The 20,709-nt window shown below is 34.2% G+C and overlaps 1 protein-coding gene across 15 annotated transcripts in view; it reads left to right on the forward strand.

Annotated features, from left to right (window-relative positions):
- Positions 1-20,709, forward strand: part of LOC129808797 (calcium/calmodulin-dependent protein kinase type II alpha chain) — a 124,924-nt gene that overhangs the window by 39,224 nt on the left and 64,991 nt on the right. For all 15 annotated transcript variants that reach the window (XM_055858694.1, XM_055858691.1, XM_055858692.1 and 12 more), the window contains exons 4-9: positions 1,960-2,014; positions 2,320-2,645; positions 11,375-11,469; positions 11,540-11,662; positions 11,741-11,824; positions 18,078-18,120. In XM_055858694.1, coding sequence (XP_055714669.1) covers positions 1,960-2,014; positions 2,320-2,645; positions 11,375-11,469; positions 11,540-11,662; positions 11,741-11,824; positions 18,078-18,120 — 726 coding nt within the window. The remainder of the gene's footprint in view (positions 1-1,959; positions 2,015-2,319; positions 2,646-11,374; positions 11,470-11,539; positions 11,663-11,740; positions 11,825-18,077; positions 18,121-20,709) is intronic.

Consider the following 20,709-nt stretch of genomic DNA (forward strand, 5'->3'; position numbering starts at 1 on the left):
GCCATAGTACTACGACTGCTCTTCTGAGAGTTACTCATGACATTGCGTCCTCGATAGATCGAAATCGCTTCGTGATTCTTGTTCTGCTGGACTTCACTAAGGCCTTTGATAGCCTTCCTCACAATCTCCTTTGCTATAAGTTATGTTCTCTTTTTAAGTTTTCTTCCTCTGCAGTGGCCCTTATTCAATCTTACTTCACTGGTAGGTCTCTTATCGTGAAGTATTGTGAGAATAGTTCCTCACCGTCTTTCTTAAATAAGGGCATTGGTCAAGGCTCAATACTTGGCCCACTGCTCTTCTCCCTCTTCATCAATGACCTACCCTCAGTATTACAGAATTGCTCTTTTCATCTTTACGCAGATGACCTTCAAATCTATGTTGAGGGTGAGCCCTCCAATTCCCTTCAGGCTTTTCGACTTATGAATATTAATCTTTCCAGAATTGAGCACTGGGCTTTATCAAATGGGTTGATTTTGAATCCTAAAAAGTCTCAAGCTATTGTAATTTCTAAAAAAAGGAGTTTCCCTTGATTTTTATCCATTGCACCTTTACGGTGAAATTATTCCTTTTTCTGATCAGGTCAAAAACCTGGGCATAATCTTCAATGAAACTCTCTCATGGTCTGATCAGGCCATCTCTATTTGCCGAAAGGTCAATTATTCTCTGTATACCCTCAGACGCTTCCGGGACATCACGCCCTATAACACTCGTTTGATCCTCGCGCGAGCGCTTCTTCTTCCTTTTTTTAATTATGGAGCAGAGCTATTTTTTGCGGCGGATAGTGACACAATTCGTCGCCTGACGGTTTCCTTTAATGATTGTGTCAGGTATATTTGCGGCATAAGTCGCCGAGATCACATCACTCCATATAGAAACGTTTTCATTGGATGTGATTTAACATCCCTTTTGAAAATGAGAACTGTACTGTTCCTGTTTCATCTGTTGATTTCTGAATGTCCCGAGTACCTGTCGAGTCTTCTGGTTAGGGGGGGGCTCAGACAGGGTTCGGGGACTGTTGGTGCCTAAAGTGAACGGTGAATGTCTTTACAGGACTCTGTTCGTTAAGGGCGTCACTTTTTTTAATAGTGTCCCGAATGACAAGCACTCTTCTGCAGCTGCCATTCGAAATTTTTTTCAAGTTGAAGCCTGAGAAGCTTAGGAATTTTTCTTTACTTTTTTTCTTTACTTTTTTTTATCTTTTTATTTGTACTTAAATTTAAACTTCTGAATTTATTAACTTCTTCTCTTTTTAATAATTTCTTTATCTCATTTTTTTTTTCTTTCACAATTGTAAAAGGGTTGACCCTATTTTTGTGAATAAATAAATTATTATTATTATTATTATATTTATGTGCTTCTTCCTGAATGTTGACATACATTGTGATCGTATAAAATGAAAAGGAAGTATGTTACCACTAAGACTTGTGAGAAAGTACGGGAATTTGACGCAAAGTACAATTATATCTTACAAAAATATCGTTAGTTTTGAAAAAATTGTTCGAATTTGGGAGGTGAGAAATGTCAAAAATACCCCCCGACCGTTCGAATTTAAGAGACTCTACTGTAGTACTTGGCCCAATGTTTGCAGGAATGTCACTCTTAACCTTCAGCTGGTTAGGGCATGTTTGATGGACCATCTGATGGCTCTTTTAGTAGAAAATCAAGAGCAGTTCCGTTTTTTTCAATCGTTTTATTCAACCAATGTTCTCCAAGCTATGTACTTCTCTAGCGTGGAGTCTAAGTTACTTTGTAGATTAAGTCTACCGTACTCTATTCTGCTTATGCTGACCAGTCCTATTGCCTTTGTCCGACTGCAGGATAGCCAAGTTTCTCCTTTGCTCCCGGTCAAATACAACCATTTTCTTCGTCCTCCATCCATTTTCTTCATTTTCGAACTTGTTTTCTTTTGCCAAACAATTTTTTACTTGATCTACAACCATTTTTTTCTTTCTTTCTCAGTTCGACTCCATGACAGCATACAAGAGGAGAATTATCACTATTTAGTGTTTGATCTGTGAGTATTTATCAATTATCTTTGTAATAATTTCAAAAAAAAAAACAGATGACAAGTTGATAATTTGGGGATTTTACCAAAAAAAAAAAGAAAGAAAAAAAAGAGAGAAAAAGGATAAAGTATCATCTTTGGGGACAGCTATTCATTGTCAAATGAATTTTGTTGTCCAGAAAAATGATGCTTTTTTTGGTAGGTAGAAGAATGTATGAAGAAAATAAATGAAGAAGATGAGAAGAAAAAAAGTAGAAGAGAAATGAGAAGAAAAAGAAAAAAACAAAACAAAAATGTGTGTGTGTGTGTGACAGCGTGACAGGTGGCGAATTGTTCGAGGACATTGTGGCACGAGAATTCTACTCAGAAGCCGATGCATCGCACTGCATTCAGCAGATACTGGAATCTGTCAATCACTGCCATCAAAATGGCGTTGTCCATCGCGATCTCAAGCCGGAGAATTTGCTGCTGGCGAGCAAGGCGAAGGGAGCCGCCGTGAAGTTGGCTGACTTTGGACTGGCGATCGAGGTGTCGGGTGAGCAGCTGGCGTGGTTCGGTTTCGCCGGAACACCCGGCTACCTGTCACCCGAGGTGCTGAAGAAGGAGCCCTACGGCAAGTCCGTTGACATTTGGGCGTGTGGTGAGCACCAACAAAAAAACAAAGAAAAGCAAAAAAAAAACAAACAAAAAACAAAAAAAAAATTTTTTTAGAACAAAACCCCACAAAAAACACACAAATTCCTCCGTCAAAATGGCTTCTATTTTAGTCCACGCCATTTAGCACTCACGCTCACTCCGACGCCATCTTGATAATTTGTGACAAAGTGTCATTTATGTGACATTTTCAAAGCTGTCAGAGCTGTCAGATCTGTCATTTGAGATGGTGCATGATGGAGGAGCGTGGGTGCCATGGCGATATTATTAGTTCAGTTGTGTTTCTTTTTCTTTTTTTTTTAAATTAATTAATTCTGGTAATTGCTCCATTGCACACTAAATTGTTTTGTTTTGGTAATTTGCAAACGAGAAATGCTATTTGGAAGTGAATGGGTACTAAGCACAAATACCAATTGATTTAGCCATTTAACTGATGCTGTCATTAGCTAACTACCCGGCTGACACTGGGTATTTATTAAGTACATAATTAAGTACTTACTAAGTACTTACCCTATAAAAATTCCGAGCTTTCGGAAGCATTACTGGTAAGAAGGTTGTGAGCATTACTACAGAGTAAAAAAAAAATTACAACTAAAATAGTGGGTAATTTTTTGCATCACTATTTTAGTGGTAATTTTGAATAAACGTGTAATTTTTCAAACATTTAATCTTCAGCTTGTATTTTTTTTCGCGTGTAATTTATGGCCTCTACACATTGGGAGCAATTTTTTGTCAAAAATTGCTTTTTTTTTGAAGGAAATTCCCTGCAGCGTTGTAGGGAGAAACGTCAAATTTCTGTCAAAAACGCAATTTTTGACGAAAATTGCTCTCAATATGTAGACGCCTTTACAGAATGTAGTTTTGAAAAACGTGTAAAATGGAACGTGTATACAGTAGACTCTCAATTGAGCGTTAAAGCCTTTGTAAATTCCACAAAAAGTGCTCAATTATAAAGAATCACGATAAAATAGGAAGAACTAGAGCGAATTTGAGCGAATTAGCTTCATAATTAAACGTGAAAATTGTCAACAATATTTGTCGCCCGATTGATAAAGAGCCGATTGAATGAGAGTCTACTGTAATTAAAAAACGTGTAATTTGCAATGTGTCATAATTATTTCTTGTAACTTTTTTTTAGTGGTTGACATAGGGTACATTACCTTACACAATCAGAATTTAAAACTATTTTACTCTATATATTATATAGATCAAACAAAAAGCCGAAGTAAATTTAAGGATGCCTTAAGAAAAAAAAAATTGAAAAACTCACCAAACTAATGGAAAATTAAATAAATAAAAAACCTGATTATTTTATTTTAATAATTTCATTTATAATTATAATAAAATTTCATTCATTTCAATTATATTTCACTTTTAGTGAAAATAATATAAGAAAATTGAATAAATAAAACGAAAATTCGATGAACGATGAACAAAAAAAAAAACTGTACGATTAATTTCTCTTTACAGCTTTTTTTTGCTCACCGTTTATCGAATTTTCGTTTTATTTCTTCAATTTTCTTATATTATTTTCACCTAGTGCCACCGAGTATGAGATAATGTAACACGGTAAATTGAGAATTTGCGTAAGAATTCCAATGAAAATGCGTAAATTAACGAAATACAGTGAGCATTTTACTGTCAATGTGATTCTGCCCTTAGTCCTAGAAATATGTGTTAAGTGGTTTTTAAATCTGTAATTTTCTATAGCCGTTTTTACTTCGCAGGATTTCTGCAGAGGGTTTTTGAAGTCACGACAAAAGTTACAGGATTTTTTTTTTTGGGATAAAGAGAGTCATTATCGAAATGTTTTTTACTTTGTTGGTCCACTCAAGTTTGTGCTCCATGAAAATCACACTCGCTAAAGCAAAAATTTATAAGTTTCCAGCAACGTATCTATAAAACAAGATTTCTGAGCATATTTTTCTTTAATCTAAATTGATCTAAATTCTCATTTTTAAATAAAATAATCAGGTATTTTATTTATTTAATTTTCCGTTAGTTTGGTGAGTTTTTCAATTTTTTTCCTAAGGCATCCCTCGGGCGTCAAATTTTGTTGACAATTTTCACGCTTAATTATGAAGGTAATTCGCTCAAATTCGCTGTAGTTCTTCCTATTTTATCGTGATTCTTAATAATTGAGCGCTTTTTGTGGAATTTACAAAGGCTTTGACGCTCAATTCTATCGCTAAACCGGATGACATTTTGCCCCATATTCCCGATTGAGAGAGAGTCTACTGTACTTCGGCTTTTTGCTTGATCATCACTGAATACATAATGATCCCCGTGGCTCGTGGCTGCCTACATTCACGAGGGAGAAAGGAGAGCAAAGTGATCTGTCGCCCGAGAAATTGAATAATCCTCGCGGAGGGTAACATTCCGAATAAAGTAGCAGGCTAAAAATTATGGTTATGCGGCCGAGAGAATGCCTGAAGCCCTAAAACACTCATTTTTAGTGCAGTTAAAATAGTATTTAAAAATTGATATGTGGAACCGGTTCCTACCCGGGTACCCGGGTAAGTGGAACCGGGTACCCGTCAATTTCAAATTACCCGGGTATTTGCGAACACTAATTCTGAGGGATCGATATGTCCATTGCGTTTTCTATTCCACTTTCCACTTTTTACCACCATATGTCACTACTTTCGCTAATAAAATTCCTTAATTAAGTACTTAATAATTACTTATTAAGAAATTAATTTATGAACTCGGGTTAAGTTATTATTTAAGAGCATCGAAAATACGTCAGGTAAATCAGCATTTATCGTAAGTTCATTTTTGCGATTTTGAGATATATACATATTTGGAATCAGCGTAATTTTGTTTATTAAACGCACTTGTGAAAAAGAAACTTTTATATGCCCAATAAAAATTATTTTTAACAAAAATTATCGTAAGTGCCCTGAATTAACAAAAATTTATCAGAATTTGTCGTAACTTCCATTTTTGGGGAAGTTACGACAAATTTCCATACAAAATTTTCAATAATCAGCATTTGCCGTAACTTCTTTTGCTCATATGCGTGGCTTATAATTTGCAGCAAAATTGCAATATTTCTCAATAAAACGTTTATAAACTCTTCCAAATATCGAAAGACAGTGCGAATAGTGTAACATGAAATCATTTTAATTCAATATTTGCGAGAAAAAAAGCGAGAAAAAATCCCTACCCATCTGTCATTAATTCAAAACAAAACAAGCGACGCGGCACACAAAATTTATTCAATAAACCCCCCAATTCTGAGATAAATCTTTAAGTCTTAAATCTTTAAATCGCCCTTTAAAGGCTGATTCGTATTCTCTGATAAAAATCTTTAATTTTCAAGTGTCAAATTTATTTAAATCTGTAAAACTGTAAATTTCGAATTCTACGCTAAAGTTTTACAGACTTAAAGATGTCAAACGTCTATAAATCGTCTTTAATTTAAAAGCTGCTCAAGAGGACCTTTTAAACCTTTAAGTTCAGTTCAATTTGAGATTGTTAATTATTTAAGCAGCATGTTTAATCACAATGGTGATTATAATTCATCACAAAGATGTATATTTTTGTGGAGAATTTTTTATTGGACGATTTACATTATATTTCAACTGCTTATTTTTAGCTTTTGTAGCTAAAAGATTCAGTACTTGAAGTTGTTGTATGAATAAACTCCTGGGTTGATGGAATCACTGGAGGACTCTTGTGGATCTAGAAGAATCATCACAAGAAGACTGTTGTGGCCAATATGTCCACATATTTCATAGTCTCCATCCACAGACGTCTTTCCAAACACATGCAGTGTTCTTTCCCTACAAAAGCGTCAGTTTTTGTTCCGTTTTTCGTGCACCACCTCCACTTTCTTAAGTGTTAGCCATAAGCACCCGTTTCTTGAGTTTGTGTAAAAATCCCCGGTTCTTTACATTCTAAAAATGGTAACAAAAAAGAATAATTAAGAAAAAAGACAGGGAACATAACCTCAAACTTTGCTTACCTCTTCCCAGTCTGCGGTGTTCCTCTCGGGTGGCCCCATTGCATTCAATTATTCTGGACGTTTGACCAAATAGTTGTCGTTAAATCCGACGAGAAACTTTGTACTCCAGCACAAAATTGACAAAGCACTCTGTTGAAGTATGAGATGGGTACTTCCTTTCTTTGGTCAAGTCCAGACGAAGCTCCTGGAAACGCAAATTCATCTCATCACGCATCTACAAACATTTCAAGTTTAAAAATACTCACCACTTGAAATTATTTAGTTCAAATCTCACTTGTTCTCCTTCCTATTTGCCAGAAAAACCTTTGCGTGGAAATTTCGCGTGTTTTGTATTGACTGATTTGACATCTTGGATAATCAAATTTCTTTAGATGCGCTAAAGGCTATTTTATCCAAAATTCCTATAACTCGGAATTCGAAATCTTTAGTGTCAAAGTTAAAGCTTTAACTTAAATCTTTAGGCTTCTTTATCTCAGAATTGGGGGGAAAATTTATGAAATAAAAGCTTTTAGGGACAGGGATAACAGTATTATTGACTAATTTAGTCAAATAATGGCGCTTATTATCACTAGAATAATTCAAATTGATATAATGCATTTTAAAAAATTGTCGTAACTTCCAGAATCTTCATACAAATTGGAAGTTACGGCTTTACAAACGATGGAAGTTACGATAAAATATTATTGTGTTTCTTCTAACATATTCCTTAATATTGCAGCTTTTAAATAATTTTATAAAGATTTTCTCGAGTTAACTTACAGTTTATTAGTGCCATTTTCATTATTTTGACCCAAAAGTATCGCATTCGGGGCTCATTTTTAAGAAAAATAATATTGAACTGAAAATTTCGTCTCCTGAAAAGTTGTCAAAAGGAAGTTACGACAAATGCTGATTTAACTGACGAATACCTTTAATTATAGCATTGCGCTAGTAACAGCTTACCTTGTGTTAGCCGGGAATCGTCACCTACTTTTCACTTGCATAAAACCCGGCCGGAACAAATGTTATACAATATTAGATAAATATTATATACTAATAGGTAGAGTAGGCCTACTATAGTCGGGATAGTAGGGCGATTGTAGGCCTACCCTCCATATAAAAGACTGTGTCGTTTTACTAGTGGAAGAGACTTTTTGCCAGCATTAGTATTGGCGTGACTGCCGTGTACGTGTGAATGACAATTATTAATTTTATCATCTGATGAGGCCATTTTCTTACAGGAAACGTAATTCTTAAGCTTCACTGGCTACTTTTATGCCTCTTTTCGTATAAATCTTTGCAAAATAGTAAAAAAATTGCACATTTATTTTCGATGTTATTGTGGCAGTGGAACATATCAGAGACACTGTAGAATGAGTGGAACATATCTCGGACAATTACAGAGTACGAATATCATATATTTTTAAATGAAAAATATAATACAAATCGGACTCAGCCCCCCAATTCCGATGGCCGTCACGAAATTTATCCAGATTTTTCGGGATGGTGGTTGTGTGTGTGAGGCCGCTTCAGCTCATATTTTGTGCACTTTTGAGCAAATTATTCACATTTAAACACAGAAACACCCTTTATGAGATGAAAATTATTGTAATTTGATTTACTAAAACATTAAATTCGCGAAAAACTAGAGAAAAATCCGTGAAATTCAACGCTTGTTCAATGAGGCTGTCATTTCTCAATCATGCCATTGCTCTCGCTCGCACTCTCTCGTTCACTCTTTATTTGCGGGATATTTTCAAAATCATTTCCGTTACATAGTCGGCTTCATCAAATCACTCAAATTTTAATTTCTTTGTTACAAGTGTGGTCCAACGCAAGAAAATAATTTTTTTAAATGATTTTTCCATATGAATTTATTAATGCCTTGGACATTTAATAAACAACTTCGTTATGAACTATAATACCTAAAGTTTTTTTCTAAAGCACAGTGCAATAAAATGAAATCCTTTCTTGTGGGGAATGCAAGTGGATGAGTACTTTTGTTTTCCTTTTGGTGTTTCATGAACATGTTCTCCCAAGACATTTATGGAGGAATATCACGTCAAATTTCTGAGATATCTTTAGGTAAAAATTCTCAAGAAATTAATAAACTAGCTTGTTTAAACTCGTACTTATCTCAATAATTGTACATTACAGAACGTTGGTGTCCAGAATCCAGAAATGATTTTTGCAGGAGAATTCAAGGAAAAATTCCCTAATTTTCTATCATTTAATTTTTCCTGTAATTTTCTCGATTTTTCTCATAAATCCTTGAATATTCTTCAAACTTATAAATAAGGCTGTATAGGACAACTTGTGTCCTTCGCGAAAATATTTCCTTGAAGAAAGAGCTGGGGCCACTGAATATCATAGGATGGGAAGGAAGAGGTAATGTTAACATCATCGTAAAACATGAACAAAATAATCTATTAAAATATGAATATTTTGTCTTTGGATTATAAATCTTTTCGTCCTAGAGATTTCGGTGCCCTGCGCAGCGCACCTTCTTCATTGGTCGAAAATGTCAGGTTTCTGGGGATTTGTCTTTCTTGGGGCCAAAGGGATGTCTTCATTGGGTACATGCGGTACATGGGTCCTGAATCACACACTCCACGAACAATTTTACGGCGATATTTTACTTTTTACAAATAAGTTACCAAATGAGTTAAGCAAAACTTAGTTAGTAGCCAAGAAAGATTTTTATTTCATTTTGTTTAACTTGTGTAGTAACTAGTAACCTTATTTGTAAAAAGTAAAATATCGCTGTAAAATTGTTCGTGAAGTGTGTGACTCAGAACCCATGTACCCAATGAAGACATCCCTTTGGCCCCCAAGAAAGACAAAATCCCAGAAACCTGACATTTTCGACCCGTGAAGAAGGTCCGCAGGGAACCGAAAAAGCTCTGAGAAGAAATGTTTTTTTTTTATTCTGGGCTGAAATGTTCCATTCAACGACCATCAGATTATTGTTGTTAATAAATTGTTACACCGGTCCCTAAGTTCTCCGTGTTTATGATCTTCAGAGAACTTAGCTCTTTTTTTCGAGAATATTTTCGTGAAAAAGACAAGTAGTCTTGCGCAATCCTTTTCGGAGATTCGACGGATATTCAGGGATTTATGAAGAAAATGAAGAAAATTATAGAAAAAATTAAAATTAAAAATTAATTAGTTTAAAAATGTAGTTCTAGGAAAAACTTCTTTGAATTTTTTTTGACAAATCGTTTCTGGACAACACCATCCTACTCGTTATTGAAATAACATGCATTTAATCAAATACTTTTACCCATTTCTTGAGAATTTTCACATTAAAATATTTTAGAATGTTGAAGTGATGGACCATAAGTATCTTTGTGGGTTCTGGAGACACCAAGAAACCCCAAAGTATTCATCGATAATTATTTCAATTTTTCCTCGTGGACATTAAATTTATGTAATTATATATTACATAAAATTAATAGAAACAATTTTAACAAAAATTTTTGAGCACTAAATCGTGAAATTTTCACTTAAAATGCATCTATTTTTCCATCTCACGACCTCCAGGAGCTCGCGAGATAAAATTCGCGGGATATTCAAAATAACAGCAATTATTCCGCTTTTTGTGCACTACTACACATGCCATCCCTCTGAAAGCGCCACACTCTTTATCCGTGCCCACTCATACAGAGTGAAGACTCTGTGTATGATGTATATTTCTATTTCGCAAAATCGGGAAAATTTTGGCGGGATAGCAATGTGACGACGTCAGAATTGCATCACAGATTTTTGTCAGACTAGTGTCATGGAAATATGTTATAACTCCGATTTTGTTCCGGCCGGGAATTGGTAACATCAGCTGTTGACATTCTGTTACCATCTGTTACTTTACGCTGTTTTGTTGTTACACATTCCAAGCCGGGTAGCTCACTACCCGACTGGACACTGACTGAGTATTTATTAAGTACATAATTAAGTACTTACATAGTACTTATATTTATTTCAAAATTTCAAATATATTTATTAAGGCCATCAATGGGCCTCGAAGACCAAAAAAGAAATATTCAAAAATGGTATTTGTGCATAGTAACCATTAATATATTTTTTTTTATAGCTTTTTCGTTACATTTTAAGAATTTTTGTTGTATTTTATTTTTAAGGAATTTAAGTTTTGGTGTGTAGATATTTGAATTAGAGATATTTTTTCTTTTGAGTTTATTTTTTTTTGGTTTTTTTAGTAAATTTGCAAAATAAAAATATAAAGTTGCGTGTGTGTGTGATAAGAATATTAGAGCGAGAGAATTGAGGAGAGAAAATTAGAAAAAAAGTAGTTGTAACAAAAGTAAAAAAAACAAGGAAATGAAAAAGGAAAAAGGCTTCACGGGATTTCCATCGCTTGTGTCGCCAGCTCAACGACCGGACTACGCAGAAGACGAGATAAAACACTAGTAGATTGTTACTAAAAAAAAAAAAAACAAAAGAAAAAAACTTAGATTTTGTCTATTAGTGCTTTATATGTGTATGACACTTTTCTATCACAGATGTTCTACCAAAAAGAAAAAAAAAAAAAGAAAAGAAAGAATGTTTTTTTGTTTGTTTTAAAAGAACCAAAAAAAAAAAAAAGAAAAATTAATGTAGTTGGTTAAGGTATTCTTTTAGTCCACACCTTCTCACATCTTCTGTTCTTCTCCCTATTTCATCGATGTCCCCTTTTTGTGTGGCGTTGCACCTCTGTTTGGGGTTTTGGGACATGCAAAAAACAAAAAATTTCGATGTGGGCGGGGTCAAAGGTGTCATCCTCTATATCCTGCTCGTTGGCTATCCACCTTTCTGGGACGAGGACCAGCACAGACTGTACTCGCAAATAAAGGCTGGTGCCTATGATGTAAGTGACATTCATCTTCCAAACTTTAGACATTCTAACCTCACTTTTTTTTGTTGTTGTTGTTGCTCAGTATCCATCGCCCGAATGGGACACAGTAACACCAGACGCAAAGAATCTCATCAATCAGATGCTGACAGTTAATCCACATAAGCGCATCACAGCCAGCGAAGCTCTCAAACATCCATGGATTTGCGTAAGTTTCAAATATGGCGACATAACGGATTCATTTCTAATTTTTCTGTTTTTTTTTATATTTTTTGTATTTCTGCAGCAACGCGAAAGAGTCGCTTCAGTTGTTCATCGACAGGAGACCGTTGACTGTCTCAAGAAATTCAACGCGAGACGCAAACTAAAGGTACGTATCACTGAAACCAAATTCCTAATCATCCTAATTACGAGGATCAGATTACTTTAGATTAGATTACACTGGTAAAAATAAAAGGGTCAAATTGACCCTTTTCCAAAGGATGGATCATATTTGACTCTTTGAAAGGGTCACCAGGTACCCTTCGAAAGGGTCACGGTTTTGACATCTATTTATTTGGTGTTCGCTCAGATGAGAGAAATATGATATCAGTAATAATTTTACAATAAAACATGATTATTCGTGATAAATGTGCATACTAAATTTCAAGTGATACAAAAGTGAACCTTTCAAAGGGTCAAATACGATCCATCCTTTAGAAAAGGGTCAATTTGACCCTTTTATTTTTACCAGTGATACTTTAGATTAGACTAGATTATAGTAAAAAGCCAGTGATAAGCCTAGATCAGGTTATAAAGGTGCGATTTCTTCATTGCAAATTCGGATTGTGGAAAACTTGAACGATATTCATACATAAATAATGAAAATTTCGTATTATCGTTATTAATGAGGAGAATTGGAAGAGAAATGCATAAAAGTGTCTGAAAATCTTTAAAGTCGATTATCTCGGAAACTATGAAAGATAGAGGCCTCTAACTTTACATTCATTGAGAACCTCTGTCAGCGACCCGAGAAAATCGCGCCCCGCAAAGATCCGCGAAAGACGTCGCGGACCTTGAATTGTATGTGCTACCTTACAAATCTTCGAATATAGACTAACTATGTAGAGAGTGAGAGAAAGGGAGAGTGAAAAAATGCTATATACCCGTCAAATCATTATTCTACCTGCCGATTTTACTCTGAGGTTTTTTGAATTTTAACGGTATATTCCAGTGTATTCAGAGAAATTCTGTAGATTTTCTGCTGAATTTCTGCTAGAAAATCTGCAGATTTTCGGCAGAATTTCTGCTAGAAAATCTACAGATTTTCGGTAGAATTTCTGCCGAGAAAATCGGCATAGTGTCCATTACTTCACAAAAATATTGTTGATTTATGTAGAAACTGTAGGAGTTATAAAGAAAATGGTATGTTCTGCTTAACAAGCATTACCGATTAAACATTTTAAATAAGTAAAAAGATGCGAGCAAAAATACTAATTTTTTAAAAATCGCCCATGGAATGATACAAAAACACGAAATTTAGGTCGATACTCTGCTTAAAGTTTTCACTTCACTTTTCTCTACTTGTAACACGGCGTCGCAGAATTCTTTATTTTATATAAACACCGTGATATCACAAAAAATAACTCTATTGAATTTTGCAAACTTCAGTGAAAAATGTTTTCCATCTCTTCTGACACATCTTGTCTGGAAAGTCTGGAATGTAGAAAAAATCTACAGAAAATCGGCAGAATATCTACAGAAAATCGTCAGAGATTCGTCAGAAAATCTGCCGAAATATTCTGACGAATTTTGTCCCAAGCCCAAATAAAATTCGTAAGAATATCTACAGATATTATCTGCAGATATTCTGTAGAGGTGTAGATTTTCTCTACAGAAATCTTAAAGATATCTGCAGATATTATTTGACGGGTATATATAGGAAAAGCCTGTTCGACGACGCTTCTGCCGCTCCTTTTTCCCGCCTGACGCTAATAGCAAAAATTTTCTTAAAATTCAAATCTTTAAAGTGAAATATCTCGAGAACCGTTCAACGAATGTCTTAATTTCTTTCTTTTAAATTGGTCTAAATATTCTGGACTACAAGATAAACATAAAAAAAATTCAAAATCGCATGCTTAGATTTCGACATAAACTACAAAACGTGATTTTTAACCGGTTAGAACCGGTTTTTCAAAAAAAAAAAAAAAAACTAATAGCACAGAAATCTTCGTACGCGCGCGTAGATATTTAAAAAAAAAAAAAAGAATTATGAAGATATCTCTATCCAAACCAGAGATATTGCGTACTACGGACGTCCGGACGTAGATTACTAATGAAAATTAGTTGTTCGGGCGATTATTATCAAATCTATTTAAAATAGTTCTGATATTCTTAAAACATTATACTCATAATAAATTTATTAGTAGTGAGAATATAAGACAATATTTACGTGGATAAGTTGTGGCAATTATTTCATAATGCTCTCATACAATTATATTTGCTTGTGTTAATTAAATGAAATCATTATCCCAACTAATATTGGTCACTAATTCCTTTTAGTTCTCACAACCAATGTAAATAGATGGGCCTATATTTTCATAAAGTTATGACTACTTTTCCAATAGTAAAGAATGGTTTTTATTTTAGTAATGCGTTAAAGCTCTTTCGAATTTTAAGCAACTAATAAGAAATATGCATCACAATGAATGCTATATAGTAACCACAACTAATATGATATAGTTATTGCAGCCAATTAGATGGGTATCAACCCCATTTATTTAGTAATTGGAACTAATATGTTATAGTACCCATTACTATTTTTATTTAGTTGTGATAACTAAATGAAAAGGATACTTTAACTAACTGTGGTCAACTATTTCATTTAGTTACCCAAACTAAATATATAGTTGGGTCTATATTTACTATATTTTATAGTTCTAATAACTGCATATGACCTTGTACGAACTAATTTTTTCTAAGAGTGTACCCAGTGAATTTCAGCTCGATCGGAGCACTTTGAGAAAATCCGACCATTACAATAGGTCTGATTCGATGGAATTACATTTAAAAATCAATGTCGTCTTGCATAAACTGATTCTACGGTAATAATTGTTAACGAATATTTTCTGAACCTTGCAATAATGAGGTAAATAACATTTAGGAAACGTATAAATTAGATGTAGGGGAGACCGGGGTAGCGATCTGCGCACGGAGTGCGCGCATTTATGCGCGCTGCACGCAAGTTGATTTTAACTGTTCGAACTCCGCGAGAGCGCAGTTTTCACAATCGACTTTTTTCTTTTTCAACTTTTCACCTTGACGATTTCCTTTATTTTTGGATATGTCTTGGAGATAGTCCAGCTGAACATTTCGTCCTTAGACATCTATCACCGAGAAAATCACCATCTTGAATTATTCAAGGTTAAAGCCTAATTTCCACCCGTTTGTGAGAAATTTATTAATGAAAAGGTTAAGGAATTTTTGAAAGCCTCTTCTTGAACAATTTTCAACTTCAAGATAGCTTTGTGGTGATTTATAGACAAAATTTAAGTCGAAAATAATTTTTCTTCACTATTTGAACTTTATTTCTTTCTTATATTTCAAAAAAAGCAATATTTGTGATCCTTTTATTTATGATTGTGCCATAATTATTAATATTTTGGGATTAAAATATAATAAAATAAATTTATTTGATGATTTATAGATAAATTTAATTTAATATCAATCTGATATGCATTAGAAAATTTTGCAAAATGACTTTTTACGTAAGAGCTCTTTCTCAGGAGTTCGAGCAGCTCGCAAAGCCTCAGATGCTTTGCCACCTTTTTTTTTCACTGAAAGTCAGTCCGTTATTAACTAAACCTTGTTCTAATATCATTTTTTAATAATGTTTTCCAAAGAAATACGGATATGGTGAAAATAGGGCTTACTTTTTTCGGTTGTGTAAGTACTTTTCACCACTCAGTTTTCCAAGGCGTAATTTTCAATTGATTTTATCACAAATAAAAAGAAGATGGCGAAGCGTCCCAGCTTTGCGGAATGCTCAATCTCACGAGACAGAGCTCACCGTGAATTAGCTTTTTGCATAATCTTTTGGAATCACTGATCTTACTAGAGATTAAATTGATTCATAAATCAATCACAAAAGCATTTGAAAATCAAAAAATCGGTACTTAACCGATTCATTACCGATGAAGATCTATGCAGTCGGATTCTAATTTGCAATACTTTTCTAAAAAATCCAAATTTTAAGCAAAAAGAAAAATGAGCCTTCAAAAGTAGTTGACCTTTGACCTTCAATAATTCAAAATGGCGAATTTTCCGGTCATAGATATGTTTGGGCGAAATGTTCGCCAGGACTAGCTCTAAGACATATCCGAAAATCATTGAAAAACCCTGGTCCAATTTTGAGAAAAATCGAAAAACATTTTTCTTAGGGAATATTACAAAAAAGGGGATGTAAAATTATTCTAAAATCGGTTATTAATCGGTTCATTACCGATGAAGACCGATGCAGACGGGTTCGAAATTACAATATCTTTCCAAAAAACCCAAATTTAACCAAATCGGTTATATAATCGGTTAACGAATGGGCCCTCCAAAGTAGTTGACATTTGACCTTCAATAATTCAAAATGGCGAATTTTCCGGTCATAGATATGTTTGGGCGAAATGTTCGCCAGGACTAGCTCTAAAACATATCCGAAAATCATTGAAAAAGTTTGGGCCAATTTTTTGCAAAATTGGAAAAACCTCATTTTTGACCTATTTTTGGGGAATAGGGAACGTATGAAAAGGGAGGGGGGAAAAATAAAGAGGTTGGGCACGAGATAATGTCATTTGAGGAGGGGTCACCAAAGACCGGAAGTCGATATCCCTTACCGTTTAAGCTCCAGAACAGTGCAAAGTTGAAAAAAAAGTCGATTATATAACTGCTCTCTCTTTCAGTTCGACCAGTAAAATAAATTAGAGGATACCTACCAATTAATGGTCAAAAGTTTTATACTGAAAAACTCACGGTTTTAGACTACATATTTAGTTCTAAAAATTATCCAAAATTCTACCAAGAGTATTTACATTTTCTTTAAATGTTAATCTCTCTATTTACATGATCGTCTAGAAAAATTTAAAAGAATTTAAAATGTTCTATTTAAAAGAATGTTAAAATGGCATTTTATATATGAATCATAGTATATTTGTCCTCAAAAGATGCGAAACGGGGCAATCATCTTCCAGATGGACCCCTAATTAAAAAAAAAAGATGCGAAAATCCAGTTTATCACGCTTCTAAAAATAGAGTTCGTTTTATGTTTTTTTTTTTTTTGTTTCCCCCCTTACCCACCCCCCTTACCTAGGTCTTAGGCCTTGAGGCCTATTTTGACCAAAATCAAATTTTCAAAGATCTAAAAAAGTAAAAGTAAATAAATAAATAAATAATAGATATGAATTGGGACCTTACACATCACTAGCCATGTTACTTCGTTTTGTCTTAAAAATGATATTTTTGTATACAAAATAGTTTATAATAAAATATATTTATTGTCGAATTAAAACTCAAAACCAAAAGAACTATATATAATTATTGAATATTTCTGATTTACACTACTTTAGTCGTTGTGTCAAAAATAGAATTTTAGAAATTGAGTCGTAAATATTATATAAAAATGTCTGTATATTTTCCATTTCTTTTTAATTCTTCGTTTTTTTTTCTGAAAGTAGTAGGATAGATTAATATCCTGTTTTTTTAGTTTTAGTCATTCCCAATAGTTTTCAAAGAATCGACTACTATTACACTCATTGCACTCGAATATTTTCTAACTGAAAATCGTAATTTTAAATTTAAACTTTTGGAAGGCATTCAATTAAGTTTCCTTCATTGCAACAGAGGACGTTAGTGAAACGATATTTGAATTTTTTAACGAGGATTTTAATGAGGAAGTGTTGATAATTGCAATAAAAAAAACCGGCATAAATTTAGTCTTCCAGGATAAGCTTTAATTGCGCTACATGCTTACCAGAACTTTCCCACTGTAATTAAATGAAAAAGCAAAAATCATTTCATTTTTGAGACTTCCACTTCCGCAGTGTACTTCCACTTCAGTGTACACCACTTCCAAGCTAATATCTCCCTCTTGGAATTTTCTTCGATGGTGCGCTTATGTTTCATTTTGTACCACAATTAAGTATCAAAGGATTTGATAAAATGAAAATGGTGCATTGATTCCCTGTGGACAGGCTGCAATTTTTCGTTAAAAACGTTTTGAATTCATCAAGAAGTGCCGAATATCGGAAAGAGCTATGTAGGGGAGACCGGGGTAGAATTAGCCGCGCATGGTATTAGAAAGTGGGATATTATAGCCTGTCTTAGAAGGAATATTGAGGAAACCACTACTTATTCGAAGTAAACACATCCCTTCCTGTTCATTGAAATATTTATCAGCTTGGCACAAACATTGTTTTACAAATTATACGTAATGAAAAATTTCATTTGCTGGCTAATTCTGCCCCGGTCTCCCCTACGTCACTGTCAGTTAGATTTGGTCCACCGGGACCACCTTATACTTGATACATCTTCCTTAATGACCCCAAGAGTATTGAGATATTGGATAATAATTCTTTTTTTCATTTCTTTTTTTCTTAAAGGTTGCAATTCTCACCACAATGCTGGCTACCAGAAATTTTTCGAGTAAGTATTTATTTTGAGTATTATTAGTATTTCTTTTTTTTTTTTTTGTTGAATCTCTGAACCCAGAAACAATCCCTATTGCAATCCCACTTCTGATTAGGTAATACTTTAGAGAGAGAGAGAGAGAGAGAGAAATAGAGATGGTATGTCTTTTATTCTATTTCTATTATATTTTTTTTATTTTAATTTTTTAATTTAAATTAAAGAGAAATATTTAAAAGAAATACCATCTTGTCAAAAAGCACAATTAAATTGAAAAATAAACTATATTGTAAAAAGTTTAAGAGGAAATTTTAATAGTATTTTAGATAAAATGTTACTATTTGTCCTATCTCTGTCTCTTGCCTGCCCCTTGGTTCTGTCTCTATATATATATATTTAATTTGTTGTTGTTGAGTTAACTTCTTCTCTGAGTTTCACAGAATATATTTACAAAAAGAAAAAATAAAAAGAAAAATTCCCTTCCTCCCAAAAATCCCCTTCTTTTCACACCTAAAGTAATATTATTATCATTTTATCTCTGTCTTTTGTTTCTGTGACCTCAAAAGAAGAAGAAGAAAAACACATTTTTCTTTTCCAAAAAAAAAAAAATTAAAAGACAAAAAAAAAGAATTAACAAAAAAAAAAACAAAAGATAACAAGAAAAGTTTGAATGAAGAATTAAAATAGTTTGTAAACTTTATATCACATAACTACTCTGTACCGAACCAAAAAAACTACCTCCTCCTGTCAATTCTCTAGAAAGTGGTAAGCAGAATTTATTTAATTTCTTTCCTCTATGTTTTTTCCGTTCTTGTTTTTTATTATACTCTTTCTTATCAAATCAAGCAAAAAAAATGGAAAAAAAACCAAAAAAAAAAATTAAACTAAACTATCAAATTTTGTCTCTTTTCCTTCTATTTTTTTTTTCCTTCTTACATCCTAACTTTTCTGTTTATTATTCTTTTTATTTTTGAATTTTTTGTTTTTGTTTTTCTTTTTCAAATTACAACTGTCAACATTTCAATGTGATATCATCAAAGCCTTCTTCTCCTCTTTGCTAAAGCGCCTTTTTCTCTCTCCAATTTTTGCTAATTACATTCCCAATTTTTAATTTATTTTTTTATTTTTTTTTAACTTATTTATTTATCTCTCTAAATTCAATTATTTCAAAACACTGCAAAGAATTGATTAATATTCCAATTTCGGTTGAAGTTTAAATTGGAATTCAATTGTACTCTTTCGTGTATGCTCGGTAATCTTCGGAATATTCCAAGTGCCGTGCTTTGGGTGAATTTAAAGTTAACCCTATACTTCATGTAAGCAACAAATACTCACCACGAAGTTGTTTGAGAACATTGCTCATTCAAAATTTCAGCCGGATCGGTGCCACAGGGGCGGAGCTATTGAGAAAACAAAAGCCAGTGATAAGCATAATAAATAATTCAAATTTCGTTTAATAGTCCTTAAACTTTATGTAACTTAACTTATTAACGTTATTATTAAGGAAAATTGGATGACAAATGCATAAAAGTGTCTGAAATTAAAGACGATTACGTAGGAAACTATGAGAGATATAGGCCTCATACTTCAGATCCATTTAGAGCTTCCTGCAGGCTTGATATGAGCAGACTTTCACTTGAAAATGAAAAAAAAATTACGCCCTGCGTAAAGCCGCGCAAAAATTTGCGACCAGCGAAAATCCGCGCCACGCGGAAATCCACGAAAATATTAGCGTTCTGCAAAAAAAAACGCGACCAGCGAAAATTCGCGCCCGAGAAAATACACGAAAAAATTTGCGCTCTGCTAAAAACCGCGCCCCGCGCAAATGCGTGCAAATATTTGCGCTCCGCGTACAGCCGCGCAAAAATTTGCGACCAGCGAAAATCCGCGCCACGCGGAAATCCACGAAAATATTCGCGTTCCGCAAAAAAAACGCGACCAGCGAAAATCCGCGCCCGAGAAAATACACGAAAAAATTTGCGCTCTGCTAAAAACCGCGCCCCGCGCAAATGCGTGCAAATATTTGCGCTCCGCGTACAGCCGCGCAAAAATTTGCGACCAGCGAAAATCCGCGCCACGCGGAAATCCACGAAAATATTCGCGTTCCGCAAAAAAACGCGACCAGCGAAAATCCGCGCTCGAGAAAATACACGAAAAAATTTGCGCTCTGCTAAAAACCGCGCCCCGCGCAAATGCGTGCAAATATTCGCGCTCCGCGAAAAGCCGCGAAAAAAATCATGACCAGTTAAAATCCGCGCCACGCGGAAATCCACGAAAATATTCGCGTTCCGCAAAAAAAAACGCGACCAGCGAAAATCCGCGCCCGAGAAAATACACGAAAAAATTTGCGCTCTGCTAAAAACCGCGCCCCGCGCAAATGCGTGCAAATATTCGCGCTCTGCGAAAAGCCGCGAAAAAAATCATGACCAGTGAAAATCCGCTAAAAAATACACGCCCCGCAAAAATAATCACGCTCCGCGAGAAGATTCGCGCTCTGCGAAAATTCATGCCCAGCGCAAATCCGCGAAAAAATTCGCGCTCTGCTAAAAACCGCGAAAAAATACTCGATTCAAGAAAAAATTCGCGCTCTGCGAAAATCCGCAAAAA

This window comes from Phlebotomus papatasi, chromosome 5 (assembly GCF_024763615.1).
Source record: "Phlebotomus papatasi isolate M1 chromosome 5, Ppap_2.1, whole genome shotgun sequence".
NCBI classification, from domain to species: domain Eukaryota; kingdom Metazoa; phylum Arthropoda; class Insecta; order Diptera; family Psychodidae; genus Phlebotomus; species Phlebotomus papatasi.